The sequence below is a fragment of the Hyaena hyaena genome, unplaced genomic scaffold (genome assembly GCF_003009895.1).
Source record: "Hyaena hyaena isolate Hyena2069 unplaced genomic scaffold, ASM300989v1 scaffold_533, whole genome shotgun sequence".
Lineage (NCBI taxonomy): Eukaryota > Metazoa > Chordata > Mammalia > Carnivora > Hyaenidae > Hyaena > Hyaena hyaena.
This window is the reverse complement of record NW_024081161.1, coordinates 574,021-586,316: the sequence shown is the minus strand read 5'-3', so window position 1 is coordinate 586,316 and position 12,296 is coordinate 574,021. Positions and strand designations below refer to the sequence as shown.

At 41.5% G+C, this 12,296-nt stretch overlaps 1 protein-coding gene across 1 annotated transcript in view; it reads left to right on the top strand.

The window, feature by feature from the left end:
- Positions 1-117: 117 nt before the first annotated feature.
- The window catches only part of POP1 (POP1 homolog, ribonuclease P/MRP subunit), a 34,369-nt gene continuing 22,190 nt past the window's right edge, over positions 118-12,296 (top strand). Inside the window, exons 1-9 of the mRNA XM_039255478.1 lie at positions 118-175; positions 1,307-1,450; positions 3,032-3,199; positions 4,717-4,892; positions 6,231-6,479; positions 9,663-9,750; positions 10,431-10,618; positions 11,525-11,781; positions 11,906-11,999. Of these exons, the coding sequence (XP_039111409.1) occupies positions 1,309-1,450; positions 3,032-3,199; positions 4,717-4,892; positions 6,231-6,479; positions 9,663-9,750; positions 10,431-10,618; positions 11,525-11,781; positions 11,906-11,999 (1,362 nt within the window). The 5' untranslated portion in view covers positions 118-175; positions 1,307-1,308. The remainder of the gene's footprint in view (positions 176-1,306; positions 1,451-3,031; positions 3,200-4,716; positions 4,893-6,230; positions 6,480-9,662; positions 9,751-10,430; positions 10,619-11,524; positions 11,782-11,905; positions 12,000-12,296) is intronic.

Below are 12,296 nucleotides of genomic sequence, written 5' to 3'. Positions count from 1 at the left end.
GTTCGCTCTGCATTCTGGGAGTTGTAGTCTCTGCCAGGCTCCCGGCCACGTGGAGGCCGCGGCCGCGCTGGCGCATGCGCCCTGCAGATCTCTTGCCGCACACGTCCCCACAGAAGGGACCGTCGCAGACCTTGTAGTTCTGATCCGGGAAGCGCTGCCTCAGAGCCTCTGGCCGGTAAGTCGTGACGGGCTGGTGTCTCTCAGGGTCCGCGAGTCTGGGGGAAGTGTGCGTGGCGGCCCCCGCCAGGCGCCCGCGCACCGTTCCGCCTCTCCTCCCGGTTTTCTTCTGTTCATACCCCGCTGACCTCCCCCTTCATCCCTTGCTGCCTGCGCCTGGGCCCCGCTTTCCGGCCGCGAGCCTCCTGCGTCGGTCATTTCCCTGCATTGTCCCGCCGGGCGGACGCCGTCCCCGGAACGGGCTTGCACCCCTCTCCTGCCATCCACTCTGAAGGAATGAGTTGGGTCATTCAGGCGACCACTCTGAGATCTGGGCTCTTCCACCTTAGGCCCCGCCCATGTTCCCATTCATGAGTGCTCCTTCTAGCCTTACAGGTCTCTACGCATTCCCCGCAGATCTGAACAGAGAGCCCTGGTGACTTGGATCTGCTTTCAAAAAGGAAGATAGGCTGGTCTCTTGGCAGATAGTCCTGCTGTGTCAGAAGACGTGGTGCTTGGCCAAATACTTCTTATTCTGTTCATAAATGTATTATAGGCACACTTCGCTCCATTTATGCACGCAGGTTTGCATTCAGCAAATATATATTGAGCCCCACTTTGTGCAAGGCACTTAGCTAGGTGTAATCTGGAATATACTAATAATGGCCTCTTCCATCAATAGAATTTTTTTAACGTTTATTTATTTTTGAGACAGAGAGACAGAGCTCGAGCTGCGGAGGGCCAGAGAGAGAGGGAGACACAGAATCTGAAACAGGCTCCAGGCTCTGAGCTGTCAGCACAGACGCAGGGCTCGAACTCACGGACCGCGAGATCATGACCTGAGCCGAAGTCGGCCGCTTAACTGACTGAGCCACCCAGGCGCCGCTAGAGTTATTTTTTTCTATTGAGTTGGGTTTGTTTGGTTTATACCATTCATGGCTCCCCACTAGAGATACCCTGGTGATGAATCTCTGCTCTAGGTCAGGATCGTGATAACATTTTGATATCATCAATCCACCTATAATAAATGAAGATTTATTGTATTGAAGAATCAAATTTTGAGTTACATGAATATTTATTTACTAAATGTATTTTTATTTTTGCATGGAGTTTCCCTTTCCCTATATGAAATTTATTATTTTCTTTACAGAAATGTCTAATGCAAAAGAAAGAAAACATGCTAAGAAAATGAGAAACCAGCCCACCAACGTGACTTTATCCTCTGGCTTCATGGCTGATAGAGGCGCAAAGCACTATAATGGAGGTGGGAAACCTTTCCAAGCTCAGAAGCAAGGTAAGACACACATGGTACTCTCTCCACTCTCTTTGGATCAAAATGCTTATGTCAGCTCTTTCTGATAGTTATTATTTAAATGGTAAATGACCTGCACTAAAAACAGATACAGTTGACCTTCATTATTTGCACATTTTGTTTTGCAGATTTACCTAGTCACTAAGTTTATTTGTAACCCCCAAATTAATACTCATGGTACTTTGGTGGTTATTTGTGGACTTGAGAGGAGAGGGAAAAGATTTGAGTCACCCCATGTGGACATTCTGAGCTGAGGTTCCCAGCTGAGAGCAGAGATGGCCAGGAGGTGGAGACTGGTGGGCCAGTGTGGGATAATGCTGGAAGCTCCTGGGGATTGAGTTCTAGTTGTGGGCGGCCTCAGGCAGTCACTTAACACTTCTGAACCTCTTTTCTCTGTTGTAAAATAAAGGAAACAGAATCTACTAGGATGAGTTGTTGTTTTGATTTGAGATTGCAATCAATGTGATATGTATTTATGCATATGTATACGTATATGCGTATATATATTTCTTCTGAGAACAGTGGTTCAGTATTTGCTAATTCAGTGTTCATTGTGACTTTATAAAGCATAACTATTGAGAATGATAAGAATTGGCTGTATGTATCTTAGAGTGGACATATTATATCTCAACATTAACACAATTATTATTAAATTATATTTCTTTATTTCCTAAAAGAAATAGTGTGTTTATTATATATGCATTTAATTTGTGTGCTGATTTTAGAACCTTAAAAAGTGATAACGAAGGTGATAGTTGTTCTTTGGGTAGCAGTAGAAAATACCAGTTTGGGAAGATAGTAAGCAGGTGACCAAGGACTTTTGGAGGACACTTTAAAGAATAGTGTGCATTGGGTCTGATTAAGGAAGTTTTAGACTCATATTTGTAAGATTTAGATTCAGATCCAACAGTTGATGCCTATCATGCCACATAGTAAGCCGTAACGCCTCTTATCTCATTTAAATGTCCCAGTGACAAACTTTGTAACATGTTTCATGGTTTATAGGGGCTTAGTAACATTATAATGGAAATAAGAGGAACACTGTAAAATTCTCTACTGGCCTCTCCTTCCCTTTGCAGATCATGATTTGATGTCAGTGGTTTCAATGCATAGACATTTGTTTAGAGACTTTGCTTTTATTTCTTTTCTTTAATTTAACACAGGCTCCCAACTTGAGTGTGGCAGAGAGTTATGATAAAAGACTGAATATACAAAATCATGAAAATTGTAGTATTTAAGGGAGCTTAGATTTAAAATCTATGTTGTTCTATTTGGAGAAAAGTTCCCTCATAATTTATATGCAAGGTTTATTTGTCATGCTGACAAGATTATCCAGCATGCTACTTGCTAGCTTTATCACCTTGGTCAAGTTAATTCACCTCCCTATTGTAGGTAGATTGCCTCCTCTTTTAAGGAAAGATAGTAATAGCCACCTTACAGGGTGGTTGTAGAACTAAAAACCTAATTAGCATGGCCACCCAGCAGATGGTGTTCTCCACTGTAATCCATGTTCCTGGTAAGGCTGCCATATTTCTCTTTGTTTTCTTTTTGAAAATAAACTAGAGCTTCTTCCTGGAACTTCACGACAGCGGCATACCAAAATGATCCACCATTCCCCAGTTGATCCTGATGTGAATGAACAGTCTTCATCCAAAATAATGTTTAAAAAAAAGGGAGGATGGAAAGCAGGTCCTGAGGGCACTTCTCAGGAGATTCCCAAGTATATAACTGGTAGGTGTTTGTGAAGAAGTGAAGTTTGATTATACGATGAGCTCTTGGCTTCTGACACAGCCAGATTTCCACTGCTCTTCACCTCGGCTCTGTCTCCCTGTCCCTCCCCACTCCTCCTTCCACTTGGGGTTCTTCTCACCTCCGGTCTAGACTGTGGCTGCTGTTTCCTTGGGCCTGATTGCTCTCCCTTCCTCAGTTGGTCTTTTTTCCTCTTCTTTGTGTTCTTGTAAGTCCTTATCTGTGAACTGTTCCTCTTTTCCTAAAGCTTTCTTTGCCCTTGCCCCATCCCTTTTTTTTAAATATAAAATGGCATCTACATGCATTCTCTAAAGATGGAACCAAGTTTAATGCACTCCGAAGGCAACCAAGACCTTTAAATACCTGTCTCTGGGCCCCTTCAGATCTCATCTCCTGTGACTCTTCCCCCCGTCACCTGCACCCCTGCTGTCCATAACCCCGTATTCCTTAGGTTTACGGCCTCTGGCCTCTTGTGTCTGTGCCTTTTGGGAAAAATTCACTTCAGTTTCCCTAGCGTTCTGTTTACACTTCAAAAAAAGGCCTGCTGTTCAATAAGGAAAACTAGTAATACTTAGGACTGCATATTTGGACAATGCAGAAAATATTAAAGAAAAAAAGTCTTGAAGTCACAATCATTGTTAAAATTTTGTTTTTCCTTTGTTTTCTTATGTGATTGTTGCACTTGAAAATGGTTGTGATTGGGGTGCCTGGGTGGCTCAGTTGGTTAAGCGTCCAATTCTTGATTTTGGCTCAGGTCATGATCCCACGGTTTGTGAGATCAAGCCCGATGCTGTGCTCTGTGGTGACAGCATGGAGCCTGCTTGGGATTCCTCTCTCTCTCTCTCTCTCTCTCTCTCTCTCTCTCTCTCTCCCCCCTCAGCTTGCCTGCTCGCATGCTCTCTCTCTCTTCCCCAAAGTAAATAAATGAAACTTTATATATTTAAAAAAATGGTTGTGATTTATATTGCATGTAGCCCTCCGTTTTAAGGTTTTGTTTGTAAACATGCTTTTGAACTTTTTTTATGATTAAAAAAGTAACACTGAATCCTTATAGAGAACTTGAAAAATAGAAGTAGAAACAGATTGGTTTATAATCTTATAATACAGGGGCGCCTGGGTGGCTTAGTCGGTTAAGCGTCCGACTTTCGCTTAGGTCATGATCTCGCGGTTCGTGGGTTCGAGCCCCGCGTCGGGCTCTGAGCTGACTGCCAGCTCAGAGCCTGGAGCCTATTTCAGTCTGTGACTCCCTCTCTCTCTGACCCTCCCCTGCTCACGCTGTCTCTCTCTCTCTCTCCTAGAAATAAATAAAAAAAAAAAATTAAAAAAAAAATTATAATCTTATAATACAGATATAGCCATTATCTATATTAATCTAATTAAGGGTTTGAGTGGTGGGTGAATTTTAAGTTCATGTACTTCAGCTCTGTCTTCCTTCTGAGATCTACCAGAAGTATTGATTCAAGACTTGTCTTTAATTACGGTGCTATTTTTGTCTACAGCTTCTACTTTCGCTCAAGCCCGAGCTGCTGAAATCAGTGCTATGTTGAAAGCAGTGACCCAGAAGTCTTCTAATTCACTGGTTTTCCAGACTCTGCCCCGGCACATGAGACGGAGAGCCATGAGCCACAATGTCAAACGCCTTCCCAGGCGGTTGCAGGAGATTGCCCAGAAAGAGGTATACGTTTTTCTTAGTTTAAATGTTCAAGTTAGTGGTTCCTAAAAGAAATTGAGAAATGTTAACCTGACAGAACTAAAGTGAAAAGCAACATGCTCATTTTGCATATTTTTTGGTTTAATCATTACCCCCCCACCATCCTTCTTGCTGTCTAATTAGCAAGCAGTTGGATATTACTTATAGCATTTGGAAGCCCTTCCTTCCTTCCTTCCTTCCTTCCTTCCTTCCTTCCTTCCTTCCTTCCTTCCTTCCTTCCTTCCTTCTATTTTATTTTTTTCCATTAATTTCAGGTCGGAAATCCCTTTTATTTTTATGGTGTTAAATAGTTGATGTTCTGCCTTCAGATTGAAAATAAAATCCTGATCTTCTTACCACATAAGCAATTTTTGCTCTGCATTTTGGTAGTGTGGCCAGCTCAGAGTTGGAAAATCAAGAGAAAAAGCAGCAACAATGCCTAGTACTGGCTTTTTGACTTTTTCAACATCGAAAACTTGAAACTTAGATTTAATTTTGCTTGAGTCTTATTGTTTTTGGCTTTACCAAAAATCTTGGCTTGGACATTGTAAGATTGTCTAAACTACCCATGTCTTTGCTAGTTCATTCAAAAGTTCCTCATGGCGTATCTTCTGTGTTTGGCACTATACCGGTGGTGGGGTTAGGGGAGCTCATCAGCAAAGTAATGGAGAAGAGTTTTGTCTATAGCTTCTACTTTCACTCAAGCCCGAGCTGCTGAAATCAGTGCTATGTTGAAAGCAGTGACCCAGAAGTCTTAGCTTCTGGTTCCCCACACAAGTTTAGCTCAGCTATGGAGGAGATTAAGAGTGAAAACTGAACAGGAATTTTATGATTTCTACATTTAATGTAAGGTTTGTTTTCCATGGTCTATCAGTACCTAACTGACATTGAAATGTATAGGTTTTCCTCACTTGACATTTTTCATCCTGTTTTAGGTTTAGTTCCAATTTCAGAGATTTAAAAGACAATAAAACCAATAACAAAAAAGCTAGCATCTGACTTATTCTCTTACTCTCTAATACAAATAGCCACAATAAGCTTGCGTTACTGTGTGAAGCATTTTATAAATACTCTAATCCTCATAGTCCACAAAGCATGCCCAGTTCGTAAGGGATAGCAGTGTGCTTCCTCTCTAAGTTTGCCTGTTTCTGAAATCTTCACTCTTCTGCCTTCTTTCTGCTCTTTCACTGGAGAGATCGCCAAGTCAAACAACTAAGCATACTGATGGAGTGTGAGAGGTACTCTGCCTAATCTAAAGTTAGTCGCTTGAATTATTTTGAGATATGTACCAACTAGGACTCTCCTCTCTTCTTGAAATCGCAGGCGGAGAAAGCAGTGCACCAGAAAAAAGAACATTCAAAAAATAAATGCCATAAAGCTCGAAGATGTCACAAAAACCGGGTGCTAGAATTTAACCGTAGACAGAAGAAGAACATCTGGTTAGAGACCCACATCTGGCACGCCAAACGGTTCCACATGGTCAAGAAGTGGGGCTACTGTCTTGGGGAGAGACCGACAGTCAAGAGCCACAGAGCCTGCTACCGGGCCATGACACACCGTTGCCTCCTCCAGGTACGCCTCTCCGGTTGCTTTTCTTTTTCTTTTTGTTTAGACAAAATGGAAGTGCTGTTTGGGCTCAGCTCTAAAGGATCAGAAAACGGGAGAGTTGGGGAAGCAGAGGAAGTCAGGTAAGAGGGAAGAAGTGAAATAAATCTGGTGTGATACAGAGGAAGAGAGTGCAGTCATTAGGAGAGGGTGACGTTAAGGGGAGATTAGTTCAGGAACGATAAGTCGGACCCAGATCTCCCAGGGTCTTGGTGGTCATGTTCAAGATTTATTCAGCATTGATTCATTTAGAAGTCCTTCCTCCGCAACAAATATTTGTGTGCCCTTAGTGGTGTTCAGAATGCTGTTCTAGATGTTTAGGCTTCAGTGGGATGCCAGGAAGTTTGTTTTAAATTCTCTGAGAGGGCAGTTTGTTTTAGAGCCTCGTGATAGTATTTATCTGGTTGTCCCTCTTCCCTTCCCCCATTTGCTAAATCAGTCGCTTTCACTCTTCCAGGACATACTTAGAAATTTACTCTTTGAAGATTCTGTCTTTCAATGGCTGGGTGGCCTTGGCCAAGTTTTATTGTTTTTTTAAGATTTTTTTTAATCTGATTGTAGTTGACACACAGTTACAGTAGTCGCAGGTGTACAAGATAGGGGTTTATCTTCTCTATATTTTATGCTGTGCTTGCCACGACGTAGCTACCTACCATCTCTCACTGTCCAGCACTGTTATGGTATCAGTGGCTATATTCCCTGTGCTTGACCTTTTATCCCTATGATCTGTAACTAGAAGCCTTGGCCAAGTTTTTTTTTTTTTTTTACAAATAGTTTATTGTCAAATTAGTTTCTACATAACACTCAGTGCTCATCCCCACAGGTGCCCTCCTCCATGCCCATCCCCCCTCCCCCCCACATCCATCAGTCCTCAGTTTTTGTCAGNACCATTCTACTTTCTGTCTTTAGGAATTTGCCTATTCTAGATACCTCATATAAGTAGAATCACACAATATTTATCCTTTGGAGACTGGCTTACATCACTTAACATAACGTCTTCAAGGTTCAGCCATGTTGTGTCATGTGTTGGAATTTCCCTTATTTTTAAGGCTGAATAGAACTCCGTTGTATGTACACATCACGCCTAGTTTGTCTGTTTATCCAGCAGTGGACATTTAGATTGTTTCCACCTTTTGGCTATTGTGAATGATGCTGCTATGAACATGAACATGCTAATATCTTTTCCAAGTCTCTGTTTTCAATTCTTTGAGTTTATATTTAGAAGTGGAATTGGGGTTTCACATGGTAATACCATGTTTAATTTTTTGAGGAACTGCCCTACTGTTTTCCATAGAGGCTATGATATTTTTCATTCCAGCCTGCAATGTGTGAGCGTTCAATTTCTCCATGTCTTCACCAATATTTACTATTTTCAGTTTGACAATAGCCATCCTGATGGGTGTGAAATAAAGGTAAGAACCTTTTAAGGGCTTTTGATTTGAAGATTCAGCAGCAGAAATCACTGGTTATTGTAAAAACCTCTATTTACGTTGTGGAAACTGGGATCCAGAGAGATAAAGTGGCTTGTCCAGAGTCTTGCACCTTGTCGGTGGCTAGGTAGCCTTGGGGCAGCTAATTTCCCTGGCCTGTGCTTTTTCTGCTGTACACTGCCATCTCCAAAGTTTTCAGACACGTGGGTCTGTTACTTCTTATTTGGGGCAAGGTTTTTGCTGACATTATCAGATATTTTCTTTACATTTTATCAGCCCTAAGTAATACAAATGATAGCTAATAGTAAAAGACATTTTTGAGTACTTCATCTTTTGCTAGTCCCGATTTTCATGGTTTATCTACATTTACTCATTTAGTCCTTACAACAACACCACAGCAGAGGTACTTAGCATTATTTCCACTTTACAGATGGGGAAACTAAGGAACAGAGAAGTTATAGGTAACTGACCCACACCTATACAACCAGTGAGTGGTGAAGTTGAGATTTGAGCCTGAGTCTGATGCCACGACTTCCAGGCTCTTAACCATTGTGTAGTGCTGTCACTTAGTCGTACAGAGTTGGGTGAGGGTCGTCTGCCCATTGACGGCTAACAATGGATCCCTGCTGCTGGGAAGATTTCTGTGTGTGTGAGAGCCCTGAATTCTGGGAGTTTGGCAGAAGCTTTGCTGTAGTTTCCCTTTTTAGTTTCAGGTGCTGAGTGTACTAAATTGCTTAAAGGTGCTGGGCAGAGGGGCTGGTTTGGGGGTCAGTGAGCCTGACTCAAATGCTGCCTTCTCCACTTGCTGATACATGGCTTTGTTCAGTGACAGTCTCTGTGTCAGTATCCCCCTGTCGGATACGGCAACTCAAAGTACCTGGCTCGTCCCGTGTTGGGCGGGGTAGATGACAGCCCAGCCCCTGGCACTCGTCATCCCATGGTGACTGTTACTGCGGTTCTGATTCTTTAGCATATTGATTTTACCAGCTCAGTTGATCTCTCGCCATCTCATTTAAATTGGTAAGGTCTTGCTCTCATTACTTTCATTTTTCCTTGTACGTTGTTTAATCAGAGTTGAATATCCTAGTCAAGACGAAGCACGGGAGGAATATGGGATAAATTGATTACAACATTATGTATCTAGGTTCAGTGTTAAATAATCTTGGAGTCCTGAATTAGCTAACCAAAGTGAACAACCTTAGCATAACTTTGCAGAATATATTGCTATCATGGTATTCTACTCTGATTTCTTACCTTAGATTTGGGGAGAGCAATAACCCTTTACTTAGAGGCAGCAGTTTTTATAATCTAGTTAGAACTTGTCTGTAAATATGGCATAAAACACAGATTTTTAAAAAATGTTTTATATATTTAAGTAATCTCTATACCCCATGTGGGGCTTAAACTCATAACCTCAGGATCAAGAGTCTCATGCTCCTCTGACTGAAGCACCCTCACAGATTTTCTGTCTAGAAAAGACACAGTAACTTAAATTTCAAGTGAAAGTTCATTTTGTACTTTGCTTTAATTTGGTTTAAAAATATTTGCTAATATCCAAAGAATAGATAGGTTTCAGATTTTGACTTATGAAATCATAGCTTTAGCAGTTTGTTTTGTGTCTTGTACTTATAGTTTTTCTGATGTGACTTTTGGCTTTTTTTTATGGTTTTTTTCCCATGTCCCATCCTAAGTATTTGATTATGTCTCTCCCTTTGTGCAGGATTTATCCTACTACTGTTGTTTGGAGCTGAAGGGCAAAGAGGAAGAAATACTGAAAGCACTTTCTCCATTGTGTAACATTGATGCAGGTAAACTGGTTTTAAAGCCCAGTGCTATTTTAGTCTTAGCATATTTGTTCATTTCATGAGCAAGTAAGCATTTTGGAATTTATTTTATTAAATTTTTTTTTATGTTTTATTTATTTCTGAGAGAAAGAGGGGGCAGCATGAGCAGGGGAGGGTCAAAGAGAGAGGGAGACAAAGAATCTGAAGCAGGCTCCAGGCTCGGAGCTAGCTGTCAGCGCAGAGCCTGACGCGGGGCTCGAACCTACAACCATGAGATCATGACCTGAGCCGAAGTCGAACACTTAACCCGACTGAGCCACCCAGGCGCCCCATGTTTTGGAATTTAAACATACATAAAAATGCATGAGATAGTTCTTGTTCCCAAGGAGAATGTTAATGTAAGAAAGGTGGGGTGGTTACAAATTATTTGTAACTTTGTTAAGTGAAAAATGAGGGAACCATTATTTTGGTGTAGTGAATTTAGTAGGGCAGAAACTCAGTCCTCATTCATTCATTCATTCATTCATTCATTCATTCAGTGTTTATTGAGGACTTACTGTGTGATAGGGTTTGATCTAGGCAGTGGTCAACCCCAGCACTTCATCCCTCATGGAGATAGACAGCAGATAAGAGGATGGCCATCAGGAAACAGCACTGCCATCTCGGCACGGGAAATCATGGACTTTTGTTTTTGTCTGTGTCAGGACTGACTTTTGCAGCAGTTCACTGCTTGTCTGGAAAACGCCAAGGTAGTGTCACGCTTTACCGGGCAAATAAATACCCTAGAGAGATGCTGGGGCCTGTTACGTTTATTTGGAGGCCTGAGTCGACCCCTGGTCACACTTCTGAGAGCAGGCAGTTATGGATCTGGCTTCACCCAACTCTGAAACAGGTATAATCTTTGAGTTACTTCCTCATGGCTGTTACTGCATTCTTAATTACTGTTGAAATCAATGATTTGGAAATTTAAGTAGTATAAATTTTGGCTGAGAGCTTGGTATTTGACTATAGGGAAGAATGTTACGTGAATATGAAATGAAGCAAATCTTGACCCTTCACATTTTAGTAAGCCTTGAGTCGAAGTAGAGATAAAAACCCACCATATTACATATGCAGTGGCTTGAAATGTTGCATTTGGTCAAATGGTCCTACTGGGTCTGAATTGCTTCATTGGTGTCCAGGTGCTTGTAAGAGCCTTTTTGATGATGAGAAGCCATTTTGAGTTAATTCTGATGATTTATTTATTTATTTATTTATTTATTTATTTATTTATTTGAGAGAGGAGAGCACACATGTGTGTGCAAGGTTGGGACAGAGAGGGAGAGGGAGAGAGAATCCCAAGCAGGTTCTGTGCTGCCACCACAGAGCCTGGTGTGGGGCCCGAACTCACCAACCTGAGATCATGACCTGATCTGAAATCAAGAGTTGGACGCTTAACCAACTGAGCCCTCCCGGTGCCCCAGATTCGGATGATTTCTAATCTCTCTCTCTTTTTTGTTTTTTTGTTTTGTTTTTTTTTTTTTTGCATAGTCACTGCTTTTATATGGTAGACTATAAATTTTCTCTTTAATCTCATTTTCAAAAAATTTTAATTATTCAGAGAAGTCCCATTATTTTCATAACTCTTTTACATTAGGAGTTTTTTGTTTCAAGTGCCATGCACTACTCAGAAGCCCCAGGAAAGCTTTTTGATGATGATGAATTTCATTTAATTTGTAAAGGGATACAAATGTAAATTTTTATAGGAAGAAAAAATAATATGAATTAAATGACCTGAAGTTTTTAAATATTTCTGTAGGATATTTTAGAGGAAATAAAAGCAGCGTGCCAGTGTACGGAACCCATCAAATCAGACATCTGCACCCCTGAGCCCCTGTTGACACCATCCCAAGAAAAAAGCCAAATGGAACTGCCTGATGAGAAAATTGGCAAGAAAAGAAAACGGAAAGATGATGGAGAAAATGCTAAACCAGTTAAAAAAGTGATCGGTGACGGAACTAGAGATCCATGTGAGCCGTATTCTTGGATCTCTGCAGCCACAGGCATTATCCTCAGGTACAGGCTCAGTTCTCTCTAAACCCACTGAACGGTTTTAGTGAAGACTTGCTCTCTTCTTACCTGTGGCTCAGACACTGTGTCCAAAGGAGGTTTCCATCGTAAGACCTTTTCTCTCTTTCAGTGATTTGACGATGGAGATGAACAGGCTGCGGCTGATCGGTCCACTTTCCCACTCCATCCTAACCGAGGCCCTCAAAGCTGCTCCTGTCCATACCGTAAGAGTAAACATGACTGTCGTGCTTTCATTCAGTCATGTCCTTGGCAAATTTGTGACACCGCACCTATTTTAGTAGCATTTGGGGCCATGCCCTATAAATGTTTATTTCCCTACTTATTAAATGCTTATTATCAAGTACTTTGCCCTATTTCACTTCTAGAAGAACAAATCTAAGCAAATCTAATAAGTAAACTGACTTGTTCTTATTTAAGTACATACTGTCCTTGCAAGTTTGTGAATTTTGTGGGTAACAGAGAACCCCTAAAATTACTGCAAGTGTGTGCCGGGTTTTATT